Below are 26594 nucleotides of genomic sequence, written 5' to 3' on the forward strand. Positions count from 1 at the left end.
TATTTAAAGTTTTCCTTTCAGTGTCTATTCGCGTGCTCTTTTCTGTTGTTTATCTTGGATCAAATAGATCAGTCTTCACCGTCTTTCTACTTTTCAGCTGACAAGAGGCTGTCGCGGACCCCCCGCAGGACCCAGCAGCCAAAGACCCTCAACACACCAGAGGACTCCACCTATTACAACCTGATTCATGTGAGTCACAGAAAGAGATGGAGAACCATTTCAGACCCATGCCACCACAAAGCTTTGCTCTCTGCAGCCATGTGACACTCTAACTACGTCCACAGCTGTTAGCTTTGCAACACACTATTGTCAGTACTGTTTTGGTAGATACAGCATAATGCATTCAATCAATAGTTTAATCAATTAATAGCAAAGACCAGACATTCAACATTTGATAAAGAGTAAGAAACAAAAAAAGTTTGTTTACATGCTGTAGTTTTAAAACATGATTGACCAAATCATGACTTGAAATTCACTGAAATTCTTGAAAATAGACATTACTTCCATTCATTGAAAGGGGAAACATCTTCATAAACAATGGTTGCCAGCCTGGGGTCACAACTCCTCAATGCTGAGGGGTCATGAGAAGGTAAACAGGAAGTATCTGCAAAGCAGAATAATGGTTTATTTTTCAAGTGTAATGTTTTCCATGTTGGCCATCTTAGTCTAGCATGCTAATATTTGGGATTAGATGTTATCAGTTTTGCAGATATTTGGTCATAAACCAAAGTACTGGACGAACCAAAAAATTGACCTGATGATGGCAGGAGTGGAAAGGTTGTCATCAGAGTTAGCACCGAATTATTAGCATTCATCCGGAGGCAATCCGTTCAATACTTTTCAGTCTGGACAAAGTAGTGGATCAACCATCAGACCTGTTTCCATCCATATAGCCGTACCGCTAACATGGCTAAAATAACTCGTTGGCTAACTGGTCACAACTTGAAAACAGATGCAACCTGTAATGGGCCAAAGAGCCTTTCTTGCATTATATTGAGAGTTTATAAGCCAAAACATTGGGAACCAAAGTTCTGAACCCACTTTCTTTTTCTCTACCTGAGCACAGAGATTGGCAGTGTTTGACTGACATGTCGTAATCTGTCCTGTCTCTCTCCACTCAGAGGTCTGTCCAGGATGATAAACGCAAGCCCAGGAAAGAGGAGTAAGTATTTCAACCTCATTTTAACAACCTATCACTACTGTTTTAAGGGGTCGGCATGCTGCCAGCTTGCTTAGCACACCGGGTCCAGAGTAATGACTGTAGCCCAGTGCCGACATAAGGACAGCGTCTGGGTCCAAGCTTAACGATCTGCGGTATTACACACATCCCCAGTGAAGTTAATTAGCCTCATCTTTCAGTCGCTAAATATATGAAATTTAATGTTAGGCATCCAAATATGTAAGATGTCTCATATACGTTGGTAAATTTACCTGTAGATCAGATATTTTTCTAAAGAAAGATGAGTGGTGAGTGTGTGTGGTTGTGTGTGTTCATGCATATGCATGTGTGGTAGAGGCCACAAGGTGAGCGTACCGCCCAGAGCGAGGGGGTGAAGATAGGCCGATAGGGCTGGCTGTACAAGAAGGGGCCAGGGTACTTTATCACAGCAGTCTGAGGACACACACACAAACATCTTGATGTACACACACACACACACACACGCACACACACACAAACAGTGCGACACAGTGCTAAACATCAAGGGTAATAATTTGTTAGCAGATAAATAAAGCCAGCGATGGACAGGAGCAGTTTACATGCATCATTAAGGATGAGAAGGTCAGCAGGAAAGATAGCGTCTGTGGCTAAAGCTGACAGCAGAGGAGGATGGGAGATGAGCGAGCGTGGGTGGTAAGAGGAGTGGAAACTGAAGAGAAGACAGAGGTGATGATAGTGAATGGGAGTAAAGACATGCGAAGGGAGAACAGAGGCAGAGCTGATCAGAAACAATGACAGTGAACCACAGATATCTACATTTTATTGCCAATATTAAAGCAATGATCTATTGTCTAATCTCTATCTCGATATGTGACTTAACAGTGATTCAGTCGCCAGTTCATAAAATCTTTCATCTTTTCCATCCTGATGTTTTTGCCGTTAGTGTGGCAGTTTGTTGAAGATATAAGGGGGAAAAATGAGGTAATTAGCATCAGCAGTGAACCAGGGCTGAACCAGCCCCTGGACCAACTCTGGGTCAGCTATTAGGGCTGAACTGGTCTCCTGGTGGCTGAACCAGGCCCAAAGCAGGAAATGAAGAGCAGCAACAGACCTCAAAACCAAAGCTCTGCCAAGAATCTAAGAGTCTATCATGATGCTGCTGCAGTTCTGTGAGGCTGTACTGCTTTGAGCTAAATGCTAACGTCAGCATGCTAACATGCAGGAGCTAATGCAGCGGCCAATAAAAACAGGCCTACTCAGAATGGGCTGCATTATCAACTGGCTGCTGGCATTGCTAACGGTTAGCTATTTGGGATCGAGAATAAACCCAATTTTGAAGCCGCAAGTTTGGCATTACGGCCATTGCTAGCTTGTTTTTCGGAGCCTTAAGTGACCTTATTAGGACGAGAGGTTGGAGCTGAGGAGGATACGTGTTGCTAAGCCTCTTTCCTGATTGGATCTGACTAAAAACCCAAAGGCACTCACAATGGTAGCAACTTGTCGATCACACGGCAGCTACGCCCTAAAGTATACCCTGCCCTTTCATCTGTTTTGATCTAAATAGGACCAATGAGACTTAAACTAGCGATTTAGACCTTAAACTCATAAGAAACTGCTTGCTGAGGTAATAAGTCAAGTGAGAGGTATGCTCATTTTCCCATAAGCTTTCACAGAGTCAGACTTCTTTTTGCAACCAGTGGAGTCACCGCCTACTGGCCATTAGAAAGAATGCAGGTTTAACGTACTTCTGCATTGGCTTCACTTTTTAGACCCAGAGGCTCTGTCAACTGTTTACACAGTCCATGTTAGGGACCAGCCTATTTAGGTGTTTGGGACCAGGCTACTTCAGGGAAGAAGAGCAGCCATTCTGAAAGTTACATCTCTGAGTACATATTCAGCTTGTGTATCATAGCATCACAACATGGCTTGTTATGGTCAGTAACTTGTAACTATAAAAAGATTAGCTTTAGCCACTTTAGCCTACAGGCTTTACTTAACTTTAATATGACTTGGTAGATTGTTTCCAGTCTTGATCCAGATCTGTGCGTATAAACTTAATATTGTCTTGAAGAGGACGATGTCATCGTGGTTTTCTCTTGTGCTGCTGCTCCACTCACATCAGTGGTCCGGAGAACGGGGAGATGCTGTAATTACAATCAAGAGGACATTTTCATTTCAGCCTCAGAACAGCAGATTCATCATGATTCATCAGCGGGACGATTGTGTGTCTGTGATTATAAGGTCAGCGCCGGACTCAAACTCATCGCACTGTCAGATCATGTCTGCTGTGACGCTCATGTCAACTGATGCTGAAGCGCTGCAGCCATGAAGACACTGATTTCCAATCGCGGTCGGCAGCGTATGTTAATAACGTGTGAGACGTATTGATCCACACATGGATATTCTCTTTCTCTCGCTTCTGTTCATATGGAGGTCAGATGGTAGGTTCAGCTTCATGCCAGCGTCGCTGGAGCTGAAGGGGAGGCTGCAGTCTGGGGATCAGACACTTGCAGACTGAGCTTCATAATTATCCTTTGTTCTCCATCCCTGCAGCGGTGGAATGTAACTGAGTACATTTACTCAAACACAAATTTAGGATATTTGTGCTTTACTTGAGTATTTCTATTTTATGGAACTTTACACTTCTACTGAACTACATCTGAGAGGCAAATATCGTACTTTTTACTCCGTCTTTAGTTACTAGTTACTTTTCAGATTACAGCTTTTCTATCCTTTCTGTCCAGTGAAAGCCACGTATCTCCAAATGTGGTCATTTGGATGTAGAATTTTTCAGACAAACTGAAGAATGAAGCGTTCTTTTACAGGTCATGAAAATATTTCTCCTTCTTCAGTGAAAAAAACTCTTTGAAAAGTAAATAAAGTAGTTAAAATGAGCTCAGCCTTGAACATCTGCAGCAGTAAAATACAATAAACGCAGTAACATCAGATATAACAGTAAAACACGGACAAGGAACGTTTTACTGCACAATGAGTTTTCATACTTTAAGTGCATCTTGCTGATAATACTTATAAGTTCTGATTGCAGATCTTTTACTTACAGCAGAGTATTTTCACAGTGTGCAAAGAAGTTAAAAGGCTACGCAACGTCTGAGAGTTCGAGCTAAAAGCTGTTCTTATTTCACGTCTTAACATTTTGGGATATGTTATGTCCAGTTTGAGGCTCTGTGAGAGAGGACACACCTGTGATCTATCAGGTCTTGATTGTACTCATTTGCCAATAGGAGGAGTCTGTAGGAGGAGTCTGTATTAAGCCTCTTTGTTTGTTGCTCTGTAAGAATTTGACAAAGGCTAAAATGCAGCAGTGTTTTTTAAGGCTTCCTTGTGTCCAAAGTTTCAATTAAGTTCTTGTTTTGGGTTTTGTCAGTGCATGTTCAGGCTGAACTGGTCCCTACATTTGTTGCTTTATCTGGACTTTCTTAGTATTCTACTGACATGAACACATGGAAGAAAACATATTTGAGCAGAGATACTTGATTTGTTCACCTGGCACCAGATGTCTTGTGTTATGACCGCTGTCTGGTTTGAGGTTACTGGACTGGACATAAACAGTCACCATAAGCAATGAGGCCTGACGTCTGTCCTGCTAACGTCCTTCCGTCTGTGCTCCAGTCCAGGAAAGCTGCTGGATGTAGATGACCAGTACTACCGGGAACTGTCCACCAGCAGGTCTGAACCCTGCATCTCCACAGAGGCCACGTCGCTCACACCTGACAGGAGGAGGTCTGCGGAGAGGAGGCGGTCCACGGACAGGAGGCAGTCGGCGGAGCGGAGACCAGCTGCTGCCGGTAGACAGACCAGAGGGAGGGCCGTCACTGAACCGGAGCCTCCCAAACCTGCCAGTGACAACAGGTACGTCCTCTAAAGTATGTCCTTCATTTGAGAGACACATTGATTTCTGTACACTAACAATAAATGCCAACTCATTCTCAGTCCCCGCTCTTCACAGAGGGACGCTTGGTCAGGACTGCTTGGCATCACTTTTTAAGGCACTGGGTACCACGTTAGCATCGTTTTTCAACATGTTTTCAAGAAATGTTCGTCGAAATGAAATGTTCTTCCTGCAAGGAAACAGTGCTGCTGAACTGCAAACTTCACTTTAAGTTAGGCTGCACAGTTCAATTGTTTCGTTCACTAAATCGATGAAATAGGTTGGGCATGTTTTATACTGACTCTAATGCCAAATACTGTGCTAAAAGCAAGCCATTTAATGCATTTAGATGATAGCACATACAGAGATATCCCCATAATAATCCTGTTAACGTTACAGGAAATTAATTTGCCTTGAAGAGAAAATTACGTTTGGAGTTTTAATTTCAAAATATTAATTGAGGATGCCTCAAATTAAAGCCTGCAGATGGATTACACAACGCTGCTGCTAAATGATGGATACAGGGTTTAATGCGGCTGAGAGGGAAGGACCTCAGACATCCCATCAACAGTTGTGGATGAATCTGAGCTGCTTAGCAACTGAGCCGTGAGGTACTTGTATTTATCCAAGAATGCCACACCTGGATTTCGTCTTCCAGTTGGTCAAAAGGCAGACGCTGACAAATCCACATCCTGCTTTCATCTGTTTTCCAGTGCTGCCCGGCCGTCAGACGGCCCCACGCACGCGTGATGAATGGTCACCGAAGATGACAAACAATATGAAATCTTTCCCCTCCACTTTAATCTTCTCATCTCCTTCCTCACTTTGTTTTATTTTGTCACTTTTTCTGTCTCTGTGTTGTGTTCACAGGCGCTCTGTTCCCAGAATGCCCTCCACTGAGAGTCAGGCCGAGGACAATCCGTACGACTACAGGCACCTGCTGAGGAAGACCTCCCAGAGACGAAAGCTCATCAAACAGTACTGAACGCTCAGACGTTCATCTGAACTGTCCGCATCTGAAGCCTGGTGTGGCAGCGTACCATGCTTTGTCATATGAGTATACAGCTTCTGCAAAACACTCGACACATGCATTTATTTTAAGTCACCGGTCTAAATAATGGAAACGCAGCATAGACAGGATGAGGGTAAATGTAAATAATAAAATGCTTCGTCTTTATAACTTGCTGTAAATTAAAGTTTTATTTATGTGATTTGTAAACTAGACTCGGCTGCATTTTCAGTTTCCTTTGCTAAATGATGTGTTTGATGTCCATAACCATGTAAACATCTACTAGAACTGTATAAAATATCTATAGATGATGTAAATACAAAAGCCATGTTCTTACACTTGAATTCTTGAGTTGAACTCTTTGCATTTCACTTTGAAGTATCTTCAGAACATCAGCTTCAGTGTTTGTCATGTTGTAAGAAATGTACATTCATCTCTGCTGTCGTCACTGTTCATTTAAACACATGAAATATATTAAATTCCTTCTAATGTTTCCTTTATCTTCTTTGCTGCATGCGACATGAGCTCATTTGGAGGTGATAATATGCTGCATTAGACTCCAAATCAAGTGAAAACACTTAATTCTTGCAGGTTTTTGGTGGTTTTAAAAAAAGGTCCAAGATATCAGAAGCAGCTGTGTCACCCTGACATCAAACCAGCTCATGTAAATTCCTCCTCATGCAGTCTTCTTTTCCGTCTTGGCTCGAGCATTTCATCTGAGATTCAACCTCTGACCTTTGTGTGACATTTTGAAGGAGAGAAAACCCCACAGGGGGTGTTAGTGGATCCCCAGCGACATGCTGACTGCACACACTGCCACTAAAAGCCACCTAAAAAAATATCCAGACAAAACACAGACAGCAAGGAGGAAACAACTGGAGTTCAGCTGCAGAGGATGAGCAGGTATATACACAATGAATGGATCATATAGAAAGAAGGAAAAATGTTGTTATTACAAATAATAAAAAAATTGATCAGACAGAATCTAAAACTAAAACAATTAAAAGAAATCACTAAAAGGCTTCTGTGGAGACTTTCTGTGACTCCACACACAAATATGAAGGTGCTATTATTATTTTAATCAGTCTTTTTTGGGCCTTAAATGGTTGTTGGCGATTGCTTTCATAAATCATAAGAGACGTGGTTCAGGCTCCTTTGGATGCCTTCAGGGTCCGTTTGCTCGATAAACGATCAGATAACAGCGCAGGACGTGACAGTGTTTGATTGCTATGTTCTACTTTGTAACGCGTGGAAAATAGGCTGTGATACCGTTAAAATGTGTATTTTTAATAATTAGCAAATCTGAGGGCTTCATTTTCATTTATAAAACATTGGATATCAAACATGCGTTCCTGGCCCGGATATGTGCAAAAAAGACCCAAATGCGCAAAGGTGCAACAGAAAAGGAGCCGTGGAAAATACTTTCCTTGAAACAACTACAGCAGGTGAGGAAGTAACGGGTATCCAGGTAAATACTTTAGGAGTAACGAGCCCCAATGCTGAGAGGAGAGAGGAGGGACCCGCGCGCACTTTGCGTGTTTGAACCAAGCGTTCCCTCCACCGGAGGCAGGCAATTAGAGCCGCCGGTCTCTGAGAAGTAGACCCGCAGCTGCTGGGCGGATGAATTAGCTGGCATTCAGTGTCTGTACGGACGGTGGGTTCAGCACGCAGGGGACCGAGTGTCGGGGATGTATGGAGTCACGACGCACGACGCAGCGCTGCTCGTCATGACTTGAAGTGAATCACGATGGGATTTCTGTGGTGACGTGAAATTTAGGTTAGATGCAATTAGGCATGGCTTCTGCGCTGCGTATTTACCAGCAGCTGCGGCTTACAGCTGCTTCCTGAAACCACATTTCTTCACTTTTTAGCTTTTGTTTGATTTGATTTTTTTTTTATTTGGAAATTCAGCAAATTTCCATCCAAGGAAAGACATTTCACCGCGCCCCAACTTCCTCCTGCGCCGCATTCCCAATGAAGTGACTGAGTGAAGTCAGTGAGGTGTTTGCGGATTTCTGTGGGATCACGCTGCTTCTATCCATCGTGCACCTGTGGACGCCTGCAGAAAGAGCACCGTGGACGCCTTGTGTGCTTCTTTCCCCCCCACCCACCCTTACGTTTAAATTTCTAGGGGCTTTCTTGCAGCATAAAGCGTCTCTCGGATGCGCGGCTGGCTTGCCGGCAGTCGGAGAGGTCTGGTCAGATTCAGCACCACATCAGCTTTGAACAGCTCCGGGTGGATGGGCTCCGTCGGTCTCCGTGTCTCCTGCAGCTCCTAACTACCGGCAACAATGGCATCACACGGTTTCTGGTCTCTTGGCGGAGATAATGCGGGGGCCAACGCCGGCAGTCAGAGCCCCAGTACGCGTGAGTGGCTTTTTGTCTTCAAACCGGCTCTGACGGACCGGGCGCAGCACTGATTCCAGCGCATTGTCTCAAACCAGTGCGCCGCATTTGGTGCTCCAACCAAGCAGGCCTGCTGTGTTTATAGTCGACACATCTGCTTTTCACACCTTCTCCTTTTTCCTTCTTTCACCCTGCAGGATGCAAGAATTTTATCTAAGGGCTCGTTTTGCCACAACTTGCATGGCGCTTCTTTTGTTTGGGCTATGTTAAAGTTGGACCCGAAGCTCCTTATTTGATTTATCCCTTCTCTCTTCCAGCCAGGGCTTGGTGCCAAGCGGCGGCCCAGAAATTTTCCGGAGGAATTGGATCGAAATTATATGGTATGTTGGTTCACAGCGGAGGGAGTGTGGGGGGTGGGCGGGCGGGTGGGGAGCGAGCAACGCGCCCCGTTATTTCCATCATTATATTTACAGCCTTGTCGGCGGGGTAATAAAAATATCTCACTGGCTGTTCTGTGGTGTCCAAAAGCGCTGCTCAATGTCGGGGAAGTGGAGAAACCCGCCGATCCGGCCGCCAAGCAGCCGCCACAGAGGGAGGCTGCAGGCACCTGCGGCTGCAACAAATCCTGCAACTGCACCAAAGCTGCTGTGGTCTTCTCCGACCTCTATTCAACAGGTACACAAGCAATGCTGTAAAGCTGGATTTGTGAAGCTGTCTGCCTCTCATCGAGTCACAGCTCGGCCTTGCTTTGGATTCTGTTCATTTATTCAGTGTAAAAATACCGAAATTCGGTGTTTTTGTAATGCAAACGCCGTCACTCTTTTTTAAAATAGCAGAAAAACTCCAAATATATGAATTCATTGCGTTTGAATTTTTGCAACTCGACTTTCTTAAATCAATAATCTTCATTTAAATACCATTTTTATTGACCTTCTAAGAGATGATCCGCTGTTATTCTTTGTTCCCACCGTCATTAAATGACATGAAAAATTCACTGAAAACAAATGACACAACACGGATCAAAAAAATCAGCATCTGCATCTTTACGTGTAGATTTAACATCTGCAGCGTTCAGTGAGTTCTGTTGAGCATTATTTGCAGTGCTGGACTATTTGTGGAGAGGTCACCTTCAGCCCAATCTGAGCTTTTGAGCTGTTGAACGTGACAGAAAACATAAACTTCAGTTTTTAAACCTGTAAACATAATTAAATGAGATTTATGATTATTATTATGGGCCTAAAGGAAGTAATTTCACAGTAAAAATCCACGTGTGCTCCCAGTGTAAAGGCCTGCACAGATTCATCCTTCCACATCCCACAAGCATCAATGACAGAATGTTTTGGGGTTTTTTCTTTGCAGACCTGTTACCTGCCATGGACGGTGACACCAAAACAATGACCTTCCTGCAGGAGGTTGTGGATATTTTGCTGGCCTACATCGTGGAGTCTTTCGACCGGGAAACGAAAGTGATTGATTTTCATTATCCAAACGAGCTGCTTCAGATGAACAACTGGGAGCTGCAGGACGAGCCGGCGACCCTGGACGACATCCTGATCAGCTGTCGCGCGACTCTCAAATACGCCATCAAGACAGGTAGGCCTCACCTTGAACGTCAGATTAATAACCTGCTTATTTCTAACCTTTCAAAATACGAGGAAAACAAATTCAGCTTGGCACGTCAGGAAATATTCCTCGCTTTTTCCGTATGTGTGTGGGCCTAATTTCGGTCCTGAAATTTAATAATCTTAAAAAATAACAAATAAGATTAAAAGAAATAATCTTACTGAAACATATAAGGAGCCAGAGCAAGTGCCAGATTATATTAATATGTATTATAACACAGAAAATCCTAAAACACATAAGAGATGATAAAATGTAGCCTGTTAGAAAGACAGTAATTATTATTATGATTATTATTATTATTATACAAGTCAGCAAATTTAGGAGATTTTTAGGTGAATGCTTTAAAAGCAGACCAGAAAAATCAAACCAAATAAAATAAAATAAAACAGATAAAAGATGTCCTCGTTTTCCTCCTCCTGTCCACCAGACCGATAAATGCAGTGACGCAGTAAATCTGGTTCACCAAGTGGGAGATAATAGGCTAATAACAGGATTCACAGGCCAAAGTCATTATTCTGTCCTGAGTGACACCCGCGAGACGGATTTACAGCCACAGAAAAACAAATACACGTCTGCTTTTTGGAGATCTTTGCTTGAACCTCCTTCACATCAGTTTACACGCATGTGATAACTGGTTTATAACACACTGTAGTGCAGCTGTAAGCACATGTAAGGACATTTTAAGTGTTTATTAATGTACAGTATTCGTTTATTATTCCTCCATGAAGACATATTTAATATTATTGAATGTCTTTTGCTATATTGTCATTCCTTGTCTGCGCAGCGTCATCCAAACTTATCAGCCCAAAAAAAGCTGTTATAATGTGTTAGAAGACATTTATTACAGGAAATGTTTATATTCTGTTTATAAATGCTGAGTTTTTTTTGGTTAAACTAAATGTGTTTGTAATATGAAATCAGGGAAAATTCAAGCGCTCATAACAAATCCGACCTTTTTTGGGGGGGGGGGGGGACATCATCATTGTGGAAGTGTGTGATGGAGTCTGTGGTAGAAAACAAAGGTGGAAAAACTCCATTTGGGTGTTTTTATACCCAAAACGCCTCCATTACGCGCGCAGCACCAAATGTTTTCATTATTTCTCAAGATGATTTAAAACGCCCCTGCAGCAGCATGTGTAACCCTCAATTAGAGCATTTAGAAGATGACAGATTCTGCGCTTTTCTGCACCAGCTCAGCACAAACAGCGTGTCTGAGTTCTCCTGACGGCGGATGAAATGTTGAAATTGCAGCCACCTCACAGCCTTCTCCTCTCCTCTCTCCGTTCAGCCCACCCCAGGTACTTCAATCAGCTCTCCACAGGATTAGACATGGTCGGACTGGCAGCCGATTGGCTGACATCCACCGCCAACACCAACATGTGAGTACGCGGCCTCTGCGCTTCGTCGTGATTTTAAATGCTGATAATGACAATGAATTCCATTTCCGGTCCATCCGCGTGCGTCTGCACCGGCTGATAGCAGTTTTTTTTTTCACTCAATCACTGAAAATGAAAAGGGTGAAATGAAAGGCAGACCCCCCCCTCTCCCCACTTCACTCCCCCTTTGCACCCCTCCCACCTCCGCCTTTTATCCCTCCCCCTCACCTCCGATCCCCACGGGGATTCAAGGGGAGAAAATGAGCTCCGAAATTAAATTCAGACTAATCTGAAGCTAATTTTGGCGCGCGTGTGTGTTTTTGGGTTGATAAACTCTGCAGGAGTGAGCCCTGGCGCCACAAAGGAAGGCTGCTGTCGACGCTGGGCTTCTCCAAACGTCTGCAGCAAATGCATCATGTGCGAACAGAGAAATATGGTACTCTTCAGTGCATCAAGCTTGATGAATATGCGAGACTGCTGTGCAACAAAGAGCACATTTCAGTCTATGAAACGTATTCTGGGATGTGGAGGAAAAAATCCAGAGAACAGTTCATTTCATGTGGATGCTGGTACATTTTGTTCCAAAGCATCACTGCAAATTAAGATCATCTTGCTGCTTCAGAAATAAAGCCGAAACCTGTAAAAGCAATAATTATCCAACATCTTTATCACACAAAATTTCGTTTTTCACCCCTCATGAGTTCTTTAGTGTTTCACCCTACGAAGAGCCAGATTTCATGCCTCAGTGTGTTCTGAAACAGCCAAACCGCGGAGGAAAAATAGTCCGTTACCTGGTTGTTTTTCGGTGATGAGTTTTGGCACATTGTGCGCAACCTGCGCCACGTGATGATGCCCCTCGTGTCACGCAGGTTCACCTATGAGGTGGCGCCTGTCTTCGTGCTGCTGGAGTACGTCACCCTGAAGAAGATGAGGGACATCATTGGCTGGCCGGACGGGCGCGGGGATGGCATCTTCTCACCTGGTACGTGCGCGAGGCGACGCCAAAGCCCACCACCCCTCTGCCTCACCGAGAATGGAACTGCCTGTGTGTGTGTGTGTGTGTGTGTGTGTGTGTGTGTGTGTGTGTGTGTGTGTGTGCGCGCGCGCGCGCGCGCTGTGCTGTAATGTGTCAATTTGCATTCTGATGATATAAATGGAACTCGCTTCAAAGCTAATTACCATAAAATCATTTTCATTTTCTAACTGAAGCCCACCCCCCTCCACCCCCGCCGCCCTCCAATCTTTAATTTCTCCCATGCATTTGTGTTTGACTCATTGGAAAACTTCCTGACAAAGACCGTGATTGGCTCTGACACTGTGGCCTGTGGTTTTGGATGCTGGATGTGCTCTTGATACGCTGTAAACAAACTTTTTTGTTGTTGTTTCATTAGTTTAAACCCGACATTTTCTAACTCTGTTACGCTTTGTGTCAGTTTGAGGCCCTCCATCACTCCCACGAGACTCCATGAGGCTGTCATGTGCACTGACACTGCGCTGCCCTCTCCGTCCTCTAGGTGGTGCTATTTCTAACATGTATGCCATGCTGCTGGCCCGCTTCAAGATGTTCCCTGAAGTGAAGGAGAAAGGAATGTCATCTGTTCCCAGACTGGTGGCCTTCACATCCGAACACGTAGGCCTTTATGTTTCACTTCAGCCTCACTGTCCACATGTGTCTTATTGGTTCAAATGATGAGCAGTGATCACATTTTCTTTAAATCACACTGTTTTGCACATGAGCTGTGGTTTGATGTGTGTTTTAAAAGTGTCAGAAGGACACGAGGTGACTGATGTGCCTGTCACGTAGTGTGTCACCTCCTTCGTCTTTAAAGGGCTTTTCAAAGATGCTGTGAGGGGAGAAAGCCATTAAATAACACGCTAACCTTTCAGCATCATATATATTCATATTTCCAGCTTTTCTCCCTCCTTCCTGTGATCTGCTGTGCAGTCAGTTAAACACCATCTCTTTCATTTCTGTTATCTTTTAGAGCCATTTTTCAATCAAAAAAGGTGCAGCAGCTCTTGGCATCGGGACTGAAAGTGTGATCTGCATCAAAGCAGATGAAAGGTAAAATATCAAAAAGTCAAAGTATAAGTTCCTGTGGTAGAAAGTCACTAAGTATCTTTCACCTTTGAGGTACTCTAATTTAGTATGTCCATTTTCTGCTACCTTCATTTCAGAGGAGAATACTGTACTTTTACTCCACTTGTTTTAACCTAAAACAACATCAGAATCAGAATCAGCTTTATTGGTGTGAACAATAAGATAAGTAGTGCAGAAATATTAAAGAAATAATAAACAATATACACAAAGAAACTGACCATGTGCAGCTATTTGTGTTGACAGTGACGTGTGAGAAGCTTCTAAATTAAAGCTCAAAGCAGTAGTTTCAAACTTTCCCATTTATCATCTCACAACCGCTCAGATTTTTGTGACCCTTTGGAGGGGCCCGACCCCGAGGTTGGGAACCACTTTAAGCTAGCTCCATCCCGAACGACTGCTGCAGTAAAATGCTGCACTGATGCATCCGTGCACAGTAATATATCAAACACAGGAGCCATTTTTTTCCAGAATGAACTTTAACGTCGATGCTTTAAAGACATTTTGTTGATGACATTTCAAGGTCCAGTGAGTAGGATGAATATTGAATATGAGTGTGGGTCCTCTTCAGTGGACTCCGCCATGTTTCTACAGTAGCCCAGAGTGGACAAATCAAACACTGGCTCCAGAGAGCACCTTTCACTTTTCTCTTGTTTTTTGCATCCACTGTACGTTTTGAGGAGTATTTGCTTGGTCGCATTCTGCAATCTGACCTCTAGATGCCACCAAATCCTTCACACTGAACCTTTAAGTAGGATCTGTAATGCAAGACTTGTAATGTCGTATTTTCACATTTTTGAGTCGGTGCTTTCATAAAAGTGAATCATCTGAATACTTTTTCCACCAGTGAAGAATTCACAAACAACTCAAGAAGCAGCTAAAGCTTGTTTTTTCCTTTGCAGTGGTAAAATGATCCCAGCTGACCTTGAGAGGAGAATAGTGGAGGCCAAGCAGAAGGTAATGTGATACCCATTTATAACAAAGTTCTAAATCCTGCAGACAGATACGAAGATGAGGGAAAACTTTGGAAACATATTGGCCTTGCTGTATCTGTAGCTGCTTTGCTGTATGGTCGTTCTTCGTTTGTGCCTTTGCAGGGTTTTGTACCTTTCTTTGTCAGCGCAACAGCTGGAACAACGGTGTACGGAGCCTTTGACCCTCTCATCGCCATTTCTGACATCTGCAAAAAGTACAACATCTGGATGCACGTGGATGTGAGTAACACAAATTGAGCTTTTGCATGAAATCTGAAGGCCGCTGACTCAAATCTGCCGCAGCAGCTCCTGCTGCCTCTTTCAAAACACTGCTATACCGATAACATGAGTGATGCACAATATCCATCCACAGTGGGGATTTTTAGAGAAGGAATGCATGAAAATACAGAGCTCACCAGTGAGTTTGACAAATCTATTATGTCTGTCTCGCCTCTAACTGCTTGCGGTTGACCCAGATAGGAGCCAGCCATTTCCTATCTTACACTGGGGATTAGAAAAACTGGAACAGAGGCTGTAAATCATCTTCTCCTCTGACTTTGCCATCATGGGCCCTCTCACTGAAGGAACTCTATCTATTAATGAAGGTGATTTAGTCCTGACAGGGGGACACCTCTATTAAGAGACATAAATGGCCTTATCTATCATCCCTCAACTGGCGAGAGATGGGAAAAACATCCAGCTGTGGGTGGTGGAGTGTTTGCTTTGGTGGATGCAGCAGAAATAAGTGTGTTTGGTGGCACTTTTGAACTCTCAGTAGTGAACATGACGAGGATGGGAAATCAGGAAATATTCACAAAAACATCCACACAAGTCTCTGAGATACAGACACATACTCAGGCCCTATGTTTAAAGATGGCCAATCATCAGTACCTTTACTTGTAACAAAGGATAAAGCATTTCTCCTCACAATTTCTTCCTCTGAAGGTAGAAAAGCTTCTTTCAAATGAAGAAATTAGACCATAGTGCAGCAATCCACAATCAGTTTCATTAACGACTGATTTGCCAATTATTTTCTTGATTAATTGTCTGGTTTATCAGAAAATAGTCAGAAATGCCCACTGCAATTTCCCAAGAAGCTGGAACTAGATAATGTTTGCTTGAAAAATTATTTCAATGAATAATTAACAAAATAGCTGCCAATTATTTTTCTCTCAATCAGCTAATCTATTAATCAACTAATTGTTTCAGCTCCAGAGAAAAAGAGATTTTGGTTTGCATCCCTGTGAGACGAGTGATCCGCTACAGCTATTCAGCCACAGGAGGAACATTTAGAAAAATGTGTGCAAGTTAAAAGAAAGTTTCGAAGCAAGTTGACTCTGATTCACTTTTGTGAAAGGCAGTGCAGCTGATACATCCTGACTTTCACTCCCTAGTAGGCAGCAAAGCTCTAAAAACCCTGGATCCTACATTTCCCACAATTGATATTATCTGCTGTCAGATCCTCCACATCTGGTAAATGCACATCACATCTGTCAAACTCGAGCTCCTCCTGAGCAGCAGAACACTTCATACAACTGCAGGCTGAGTAGTCCATAAAATCAATGTCCCTTAAATAAAATGTTGGACTTAGATGTGAGACGAGAAGTTACAGTGTCACATGTCCTCTGTGTGTCCTGTCAGGGTGCGTGGGGAGGAAGTCTCCTCATGTCCCGGAGACACAGGTGGAAGCTGGACGGAGTTGAGAGGCAAGTGACGTTTTTTTGGACTCGAACACAAACTAACAAGAGCTGACGAGCTCATGATGCATGGCGGCTGTTTTGTTCATTTCAGGGCCAACTCAGTAACATGGAACCCACACAAGATGATGTCGGTGCCTCTGCAGTGTTCGGCCCTGCTGGTCAGAGAGGAGGTACGTCTCATCCCATCCAACCAAATCTCAGTGTCGCACAGCGTGAAAACTTCCTTTTGCTCTCTTATGATAATAAGAAAACTTTATTTCTACCGCTGACTCTAAATATTGTAAATTTGGTTTCACAGGGTCTGATGCAGAACTGCAACCAGATGCACGCCTGCTACCTGTTCCAGCAGGACAAACACTACGACCTGTCCTACGACACCGGAGACAAAGCGCTGCAGTGTGGACGCCACGTGGACATCTTCAAGCTGTGGCTCATGTGGAGAGCAAAGGTGAGGAGGCGCTAACAGGGAAACGAGCCCTCCTGCTCATATTATTCATGCAGTTCTTTGGAACAGGGGCTGATTTTGTGAAGGTAGTTGGGTTTTGTGGTGAAAGACATCGTGGATGATGGTTTCAGGGATGTTTTTTAACCAAAACGATTCACAGGAAACAATATGGAAAACTTGACTGGAGTCAAACTGCCATAAATCAATCCCTTATGTTGTCTTCTATTCAAGTCTTGAATATTTAGGCTCCAGTAGATGTTCTCATACTTCCTTTGAGTAACACTACAGATGTATTAGTGTAAAGAAACTGAATTAAATGCACGTTTTTGGACATTTTCTGTCCTCATTTGTGCCTGCATTTTCTTATTTCCACAGTTGCCCAAATACCTGAAGTTTTACAATAATCACAAATTATTCTGTCGTCTAAATAAACGTTTTAAACTAACAATGTTTCCTTTGGCAGGGCACCATTGGGTTCGAGGCTCAGATTGACAAGTGCTTGGAGCTGTCAGAGTACCTCTACAACAAGATCAAAGACAGAGAAGGATACGAGATGGTCTTTGATGGCAAAGTATGTCCGCATTCAGCTTACTCTCTCCGCAGGCATAATTCATCCACTGCCATATAATCAGAGAAAAGTAGCTAACATTAGCCCGCATTGCTTCTTTTACCTCAGTGTATTCAGTGTCATTATGGGTGACTTGATTGGCACGCTGTGTGCTCTGGCTTTGTGTTGGATGAATGCCATTTTTACCTCTAGCTGCCAGTATAATGTGCTGCTATTATGTTTAATGAATAGCGTAACGGCCTGTAATTGCTCATATGCATGTGAATAGCATGGGGTCTGAAATATCCTCAACCGAGCAAAGCTGCAACAGCGCAAACATACGCGGGTATGATGGGGTTATTAAGCTAAAAAGTCTTTTATAAAAGCAGTGCTTGGACACCCGGAGTCATTTATAGTGAAAGCTCTTTAATGTTCCAAGGCTTATTGTTTTCCTGCTGAACCACAAAAGGCTAAGAGCATCATAACCCAGAGGGTGATGGGAAAAAGCCAAGTCCTCTGGGCATCGGCCCAGGTGTTCACTTGTCTGTGCCTCCCATTGAGCCATTACATCAATCTGATGTTGAATATACTACCGCCGAGGCAGCCCGGCTGTATAAATGAGGCTGGTGTGCATGGCTAGTCAGCTGTTGGTAATGAATGCTTTTCGCATGCAGGCAGGAAGGGCCGGCTGCTCCGGCGGGGCTTCATATCCCAAAAAATAGAGCTGTGTGGGGCTTTCAAACAGATAGAGTATCTGAGAAGGAGGCAGGATACCTCTCTAATGCTGGAAACGCCTAATGGATTTCCTTTTTGAGCTGAACAGAATCTGCTCGGGCTTGGTGAAATGGATGGGCTACAGCTACTTTCACCGCTTTTTATTTTGAGGTCTCGGTTGGATTTCAGGCAAGGATGACTGGTTCATGTGTGTGTATGTGCAGTATATGGATGCAGTTGTAGTTTTGTGTGGTGTTTGGCTGCATGTGCATATGACTGGATGGAATGTTTGAAATTAATATATCAATAATCAGACTTTTCTAATATTGCTGTATATCATAATATAATTAAATTGATGTTAATATGAATTAACTGTCATTAACTGATGTATTACATGAGGAAAAAAGCTTCGTGCTAATGTTAGTTTTTAATTCCAATGTGCTTAAAACCATTTAAGCCACTACGTGATGTGGAGGTTCACATAATTCTAGCATCTCCTAAATGATTCTGATGGCCCAAACCTTCATTAATTATTATTTTTAAATTAATGTATTAATTTATTGGCTACTTGAGGGCAGATGAACAAGCTGTGCAGCTCAATCTGACATCACATTAACAGGATGCTAAATCCTCCACCGGATTTACTTGCTTGATGCTAACTTTGTCTGTGTCAGTCTGTCTATAGCGGCTGCACGTGAACTGCTAGGCAGGAAGTGTACAGTGGGTTTATGAAAGCTTTTTTTTTTTTAGCTGGAAAAAGCTGCTTGCTAAAATGATGGTGATGAGAGAGGCGAGACTGAATCAAAAAGCTTCAGGCCACAGAACCAAAACAATGAGCTGAAAGGTGCAAAAACGCTCCAATAATCTGAGAGTAATAATTCTCTGTGTGTTTACTACTTTGAGCATTTCCTTTCACATTACACATAGTTATTTGATTAATTGTTAATCTAACTATATTGATTAGAGCAGCTTTAAATGTACAGCTAATATACTTTTAAGTGTCTTTAATCGCTAAGTCACTAAAGTCACAAAGTTATATGATAGCTTACTTGATTTGCAGGAAAATGAGACAATTCTGGTGATTGTAATACGACCACTTCAGGGGTGCCAAAGACTAGAAATTTTCAAATCCGTCACACAGTGGCTTTAATTTCAACAAGAACAATAACAACACGAAGCACTCCACTGACAGTCGGTAACGTTGAATTATTTCCCTGCTCTAAGTGAGCGTGTTTTGCCTTCGCACGACTGTTGCAGCTCATTCCTCTCGTCTCTTGTCAACTCCGTGTGTTCCCACAGCCTCAGCACACCAACGTCTGCTTCTGGTACCTCCCTCCTGGGATCCGCTACATGGAGGACAAAGAGGAGAGGAAGAAACACCTGCATAAGGTGAGTGAGAGCAGATAAGAAGCCTGAGTGTTATACCTACGAAAACACACCTTTCATTTGCCCTGCAAGCCTGTCGTTCCTATCCAGCTCGACCATCACATGGTCACACGGACAACATGGTCGTCCACTCGTACTCAGTATTTAAAAAAAATGTAAAATACTTATGTACTTAGTGTATTTTGTAAACGTCCTCGCAGAAGACGGGTATCAAAGGCCTGACTCAGTGGGAGTGAGGCTATTCAGTTAGCTAAAGTGGCGGCCATTCAGAGGATCTCACAGCAGCAGGGGTCTACTAATTGACAATTAGGACAAACAGATGGTGTACGTGCCAGCCATACAAAGAGCTCTCGCTTCCCTCATCCGCCATAAATCAGCGCCACGTTTGTCATAGCACATCAACTGCTGAGATTTCCTTTAGTTTGATTGAAAAAACACCGCAGATATGCCTCACTGAAACTGTTTGGCCCGCTCGCTCTTTTCCACGCACTCTGACACTAAGATTGAGGGATATGACGTAATGCTGCCCGATTAGCTCGTTAAGGGAAAGTCTGAGCTGAAGGAGCTTTCCTCAGTTTCCACTTAATGACTGGAAAACTGTCAAAAGACTGATTTGACGGAAATCTGCGGCAACTGATTATTTTACAGAAAGTGCAGGCCTGCCAACTGCAGCGGGACACCTGCAACAGATTTAGACGGAATGATTGATTATGTGATGAGAGTGGCAGTACAAGCCGCAGCACGGCAGTCTGTATATACTGTAAATCCAATGGTGGAAGAGGTCTGCAGATCCCTTATTCAAATAAAAGCAGAAATACCACAGTGTAAAAATACTCTGTGACAAGTAAAGTCCACACAATGTTTTCAAAGTGTTAATTTATGGAGCCTTCAAGCCCCCAAAAGATGATTATTTCTTGCTTTTGTTATCTTATACACAAGGTAATAATTTGTACATGCGTGTTAATATCATGTGCAACATGTTTCTGAGGCTTTCAATCTTTAACAATGCATCATATTTAATGTTGACTATATATTTTGTATGTACAATCAAAGTAACAATAGCAGGCAATTAAATAAATGTAGTGAAGTAAAAACTACAATATTTCCCTCTAAAATGTAGTAGTAGCTGAAAAGGGGAATAAATTGGAGATGCAAGTACAAGTAAGTACCTCAAATTCGTAGTACAGTAGATGAGTAAATGTACTTTCCATGCCTGTAGTGGTAGAAGTCAAACCGGAGCCAGCTGTGTTTGCTTGAGGAGTTTTGGAAGTCTGTTTTAATTTTTCAACTTAATGCCTCCAGATTTATTGAAATTTTACTGTATTATGTTGGACCTCCAGGGTACTGCATATGAGTCACGGTTAACTTAAGCCCTTAAGCTGTAACTGCAGCAACTGTCGCCTCGAATTATGGATCCCGTCCTTAAATTGATTATGCTGCCCCACAATGGGTGAAGTAAGCATCTACATATAGTGGGTCAAAACTGAGGTACAGTAACCTCTACAGCAGCCTATCTGACTTTCTGACATCTGTTTTACTGTATAAAAAAAAAAAGTCAAACCACAGCTTTTTAAATTTGCAGTAACGACAAAACAGACCCCCAAACTAAGCCAAAGCTTATCTGTACTTTAGCTGTCACCACATAGCCCTTACTGCACCCTCAGCCGTGGACAGCTAACAGCTAACGTAAGAGGTCTAAATCAAGTGAAAGCGAGCTTGCGAGTGACAGCTAGTTTGCGAGTGCTTGCTGCGGCTAGCCTTTGCTAAAGCTAAAGCTAAGTTTAGTCACTGACGGTCATTCATTTTGATGAACTGACACGTATTCAGTTTGTTCTTCCACATTATTAGAAAAGGCAGCAGCTAAATCAGTGGAGAAGAAAACAGCCAAACTCCTGCTAAAGCTAGCTAGCTTAGCGGACACTTAGCTTCTTTAGTGTCTTCATGTGATTTGGTGGTTATGCTGCCTTTAATATACATACTTAAATGGATGAAATTGAGTTGATTTATTATACTGATTTCTTAACAGTACTTGACAGATGGGAACTTCATAATCAGCCTAAAAAGACATAAAATGATAGAATTGCAAACTTCCTTATTTGCTACCCAGCCTGAAAACTTCAAATGATTATTTCTTAACTTCACTTCTGTAAGGCAGTATGGATCACAAAACTGCCCCAAGAATGGTAATTTCTCTGTCTTTTTTTTGACAGGTCCTATAATATTTATAAAAATGGCAGGCACTCCCTGAAATGATACTTCAGACACATTTCTTGATATGTTTTTCCTCAGTAAAGTCTCATAATAGGTTGGTGTTGGTGTGAGTTTCAAACTTGTAATTGAATCTGCCACAGCTCATCACAGCACAGAATCCACACCGCCATCGAGACCCAGCAGAGCACAAAATAAATGACTGTCACTGCTTTACTCTCGGAGATAACCTCTCAACTCGGCGGCAGCAGCAGTCAGGGTGTTGTGGTGAACCCTGCCGGTGTCAGATTTAGCTGTCAGACTGCTGGGAGATAATGAACTACACGGACCTGGATCTGAGGAGTCTGAGGAGGAAACTTGTTTAGCTGCTGAGAAAGAAAACAAAAAAGAAACACAGAGATCTGACATAATAGAAGTTTTCCACATTTATTTTAGAAGGAAAAACAAACTAAACTGACATTTACGATCTTAAGAGCTCCGATGCTCTCGACGACTAATTGAATAAGCATGTTTCAAAAAGTGAAACAGTGTGTGTACAGTGAAGGATTTTCTCTGAAGAAATATTCATCATGCTGTGTTTATTGGATCTTTCAGGTGGCTCCGGTGATAAAGGCCAGGATGATGGAGTACGGGACAACCATGGTCGGCTACCAGCCACAGGGGGACAAGGTCAACTTTTTCCGCATGGTGATCTCAAATCCGGCTGCTACCTTCGAGGACATCGACTTTCTTATTGAGGAGATTGAACGACTCGGCCAAGATCTATAAGACTCATCTCCGCAGATCCTCCTCCACTTTTCCCCTTGACGGATGAATTGTTTGTCGTGAATGTACTGGTGAACTTTTTCTTTCCTCTCTCTTTCCTCCAAAGTCAGATATTTAAGAGTATATTTGAGAAAAAAGATACACAGATATATCCATATATTATGTATTGTAGCTTTGCCGTGGACTGAATTGGTCCAAAGCCATGTAAAAGTGCTTCTGTCTGCCTTTCCTATAGTGTAGTAGATCCCGGAGTAGTGTAAGTGATGTAACTTTATATGTACTTTTTGTGATATGAAACGCTTGTGCAATAGGTGGATGAGGAAGACTTTATTTTTGAATCATTTCTCATTTGCCGAGTATGTTGTTAAGTGCCAAACGTGGTTGTGTTCTATCGTAACTTTACATTTTAAACTTCTGGTTTAAAACAAAACAAAAAAAAGCACTTCACCTTACCTCAGCTTAATCAACTGCCTCTACATCTGCACATAGTACTTCAAGCAGTGATCCTGGACAATGTTATTGTCTTGACGGGTGATGGATAGCAGTACCAGCACATGTTAAATAAGTATCCCAACCACTGGAAATATGTACAAAACAAGGCAAGGACAGGATTTCCATCAGACTGACACAACAGCAAAGTCAAAGCATTTACCAAGACATTGGTTTATCACGCATCACTTCAGTGTTTGACAGCTTATGATGCTAATTTAATGTTGCTTATTCCGTCTAACACTTTCTACTCTTTCTACACACATGTCTTTCTAGTGTATTTAAGGCGGTAAAGGGTTAGGGTTAACCCCATTTTGTTTGACATCACCAGCCACATGCACATATCGCATTTGGAACCATGTCCAACCAGGCTGTATATTTAGCTGTGCTGAATGTGCTTTACATCCTATAATGATGATCTATAATGGGAATAACCAACACTTCAGAGGTAAAGTTATAATCCTTAAGATTTTCTTTATTTCAAACCCCATTTTTACTGCAATTGATGGTCAACATTTGCCTTTAATTGCTTCTGTTTATATTAATTTTAATTGTTAGTGGCGGACTCCGTCTTCACCATAAGGAATTTGCAAATTCTGATAATATGAAGCATGACGTCTGTTTCTGGTGTGCCAAAAAAAATAGTTGTTTTTTTTGGTAATGATTGTGTCTTGAAAGCGAGGCAGGATTACCAACTGGGCAAAGTGGTGCCGAGACCCACAAGGGCCACCAAAGCCTGGATGTCAATTGGTTTTCATAAAATGCTAATTAGCCGCACTGAAGAGCGACATCAACGAGCCCTGCATCGTTAGCTAATCTTTGCTTGTAAAGGGACAAGCAGATTCTCGCCCCATGGTCCTCTGATGGATGCTTCTTTGGGCATCACATGACCTGCAGTACCGACTGTGCCCACTTCTCCAAAATCTCTCGCAGACCAGCATTGCTCATGGTCATTTTTGAATCAGTGTGAAATTTTCAGGATTATAACTTTGATGCAAACCTCTCGTCCACAGTACAGTAATGAGAGAGGCTTTTTGTCAGCGGTGGGTTTGGATGAGCGAAAAATGGAGGATCTTAAGAAACTGGGAAAGATGCAATAATGGTGTCTTGTCCAAATATGGGAACTTCACCAGATTTGCAGCTACTGTATACCTGACATCACTTGCACTAAATCATTGAGGGAGGACGAATATCCCTTTGCATTGCAACTGAGATTTCTTCTTTATTCATTCACAAGCAATATTCAAGTATGGGTCCAATCTAAATACCCTGCAAAAGTCAAAAGAAACAGTGAATTCAAGTGTACAATAGTTAAGGATAATCACGTTTCCTACTGCGCGCAGTAGTTAGCAAAAAAAAAAAAAAAAAAACTAACAAAAAACACGCTTATTGTAGGCAGGTTAGTTGATGGGATGTGAACCCTGATTTAACGAGCAGAGGTTCTGTAGCATTTTCATTAGAACAAGTTAGAAAAGCACAATTTGCTCAACATGGTCAGTGTACAATCACTTTTGATCATAGATTGTAAATAGTATTTCAAGATGTCCTAAGTACATATCTTTGTGTATACATAAGTGTATATAAGACATATAACCAGAGACTATTTGTGAGGTAAAGTTATTCATATTTTCTCTATCTCCGATATAGATTACCTGTATTTTCATCCTGTTAGTCCAAAAGGCTTTTTCTTGTGTGTACGTATGTCAGATACTTGACTTGGTTTGTGACTCTTCTAGCTATTTCAAAGAAAATGTGTTTCAGGGACTGGCTTTAAAGAAACCGACAGATTTCACCTTGAAATACTTCCGAGTCTGACTCCGAGACTCCGGTGTTTGGATTTTAAATGAATATGCAAAGCCATTTTGACTCTGAAGCACGGTGTTTTTTGTGCACAAGTGATACTTGACAGTATGTGCCAACGTGTACCTTAGTGTGTTTGTAACTGTGTTGCCTTAGTATAAATTTGCCAGTATTGTCTAGTTTCCCTCTGAAGGGGAGGTTGTGCACTTTAGAGTATACACATGACCTAATAACGTGCAATGTCCAATGGTTGTTCATAAGTTGATGTTAAAAAAGAAATTACTCAAAAATGTAACTTAAGCTCTTTGGTCTGAATGTGTCATGAATCAAGGGTCTGTTGGAAATGAAAGCGTTTCGTTCGTTTGCAGTTTGTAGAAATTATGAAGCTTCTTGTTTGACTGCCTCACGTCCCGACAGAGAGTTTGAAACAGCGTTTCGATGCTTTGGTCCTGATTCTGTTCTTTTCCCAGATTAAAACTGGCACACACACTGTGACACAGACAACATCAGATTTAATACAGCGACAAAGGAATCTCACTGTGGTAGTCCTGGAAAGCCAGACATTTTCTTTCTCTTGCTGCTGCTGCTAGACTTGCTTCCTTTGCACGTGCATGCAATGCCTTGCCTATCCAGCTTGTTTGATATATATATACCTATTTATATACATATATACAGTACGTGTAGCTCCTGTAATTAGCTTTAGTGTCCGATGTATAGCTTAGCCTGTAGATTAGTGCACTGTCGCTCTAGCCTTTACATGTGATCTCTGTGTCTTGGGCTTCCTGTAAAGTTTCTCCGTGCCGCAAGCATGCTAACCTGGCCTAGCATTGTACTCTTCTCCGCGCTTGATCTATCTCTATCCTCTGTCTTTCTCTTCTGCTTGAAGACTGTCGCAGCTCAGAACATAGAGTATTATATCTATATGTGTAGTCCCTCAGCATGTCTCTGAAAGCTCTTCTCTGCTCTGCACCTGTAACCACCTTTTTCTCTCTTTCTCTTCCGCTTCGCCCTCTGGTAGCAGTGACAACGTATCCTCGCGCTTTCCTCTCTCGTTTCTTGGCTACCCGCTGTCGTTCTGTTTGTGCGTCTGAGGCGGTATGTTGACTCGTGTCATGGTGCCATAGCGTCGCCGTCTCTGAGGTCGTTTCACCTCGACTCTGCGGGATGTGCGAGGAACAGGATTTAGATTTGATTGTCCAAATGCTTGTCCAGTGCAAGTGTTGTTAGCCTTCACCACAGAAAAGAATAGACCCTGTTTTTTTTTTTGTTTTGTTTTTTTGGTTTACAGGACACGTCGTTTGTTTAGGAGACCAATTAAAATCCCTAGTGCTCAGAGCGAGGTTCATTTTCACTAAATATGGTGCAATTTTGAATCATGTATTCCGCAAACTGATGTGCTAGCTTCTCTCAAACATTCATTTGTCCTGAACTATATGTTACTATTGGCAAAATATAAATAAATATTGTCAAAACAAAGACTTTGGAATCTCCTTTTCTCGTCTTTCATCCTCTGCCATGCATACCCAGGTCAAACAGTAGTATACTGTAGTGTATTAGAAATATAAGTTAAAGTACAGAAAAGTCATGACATGTGCACTTTCCCTTTTTGTGCTGAATTTAAGATATGTTTGACACTTTTAGAAAACTGTACTTCTGACTAGACATCATGAATTTCAACTAAAAGGTATTAAAAATTCAAATAGTAATTCTGCAATACTTAAAGTGGTTTTTCAAAGTACTTACAAAAAGCGTACTCCATTGTAAGTGTACTTTTAAAAAGTGCACTAAATTACAAATACTTTTAATAGTGATAAAGTGTACTTATGGAAAGAATACTTATTTTCAAGTCCTTTGCAATACACCATCAGCATGCTTAAGCAAAGCAAATTAAACTTTTATTGCACTTGATTTTCAGTATATTTAAGTATATTTCCAACACTTTGGTAATATAATACAACTATAATGCAACTGTGTTTTGAATGCTCGTGACTCCTGATTTTCACTGGTGCACTTGAAGGTGTAATCAGTACATTCTTCAGACGGTGTGATTTCAGTATAATATTTTT

The 26594-nt window shown here is 42.2% G+C and overlaps 2 protein-coding genes across 7 annotated transcripts in view; both read left to right on the forward strand.

Moving 5' to 3' along the window:
- The window catches only part of myo3a (myosin IIIA), a 61340-nt gene extending 54794 nt beyond the window's left edge, over positions 1-6546 (forward strand). For all 6 annotated transcript variants that reach the window (XM_076721383.1, XM_076721382.1, XM_076721381.1 and 3 more), the window contains 4 exons: positions 98-189; positions 1122-1162; positions 4790-5029; positions 5919-6546. In XM_076721383.1, the coding sequence (XP_076577498.1) occupies positions 98-189; positions 1122-1162; positions 4790-5029; positions 5919-6033 (488 nt within the window). In that variant the 3' untranslated portion in view covers positions 6034-6546. The remainder of the gene's footprint in view (positions 1-97; positions 190-1121; positions 1163-4789; positions 5030-5918) is intronic.
- A 931-nt stretch (positions 6547-7477) lies between these two features.
- gad2 (glutamate decarboxylase 2) lies at positions 7478-26006 on the forward strand. Its single transcript, XM_076761027.1, has 16 exons — positions 7478-8424; positions 8721-8783; positions 8932-9078; positions 9763-9996; positions 11315-11405; positions 12272-12384; positions 12917-13032; positions 13388-13467; positions 14403-14457; positions 14598-14714; positions 16116-16180; positions 16266-16344; positions 16473-16622; positions 17083-17190; positions 19180-19269; positions 22069-26006. The coding sequence occupies exons 1-16, from the start codon at positions 8349-8351 to the stop codon at positions 22240-22242; spliced, it is 1758 nt and encodes a 585-aa protein (XP_076617142.1). The 5' UTR covers positions 7478-8348; the 3' UTR covers positions 22243-26006.
- The last annotated feature ends 588 nt before the right edge of the window (positions 26007-26594 follow it).

The sequence above is a fragment of the Chaetodon auriga genome, chromosome 21, assembly GCF_051107435.1.
Source record: "Chaetodon auriga isolate fChaAug3 chromosome 21, fChaAug3.hap1, whole genome shotgun sequence".
NCBI lineage: Eukaryota > Metazoa > Chordata > Actinopteri > Chaetodontiformes > Chaetodontidae > Chaetodon > Chaetodon auriga.

Bases quoted from the DNA above. Each gene is read 5' to 3' on its own strand.
- gad2 (XM_076761027.1), top strand. From the start codon at position 8,349: ATGGCATCACACGGTTTCTGGTCTCTTGGCGGAGATAATGCGGGGGCC. The intron at 9,997-11,314 runs GTAGGCCTCACC...CTCTCCGTTCAG, and splicing joins CAAATACGCCATCAAGACAG to CCCACCCCAGGTACTTCAAT. The intron at 11,406-12,271 runs GTGAGTACGCGG...CGTGTCACGCAG, and splicing joins TCCACCGCCAACACCAACAT to GTTCACCTATGAGGTGGCGC.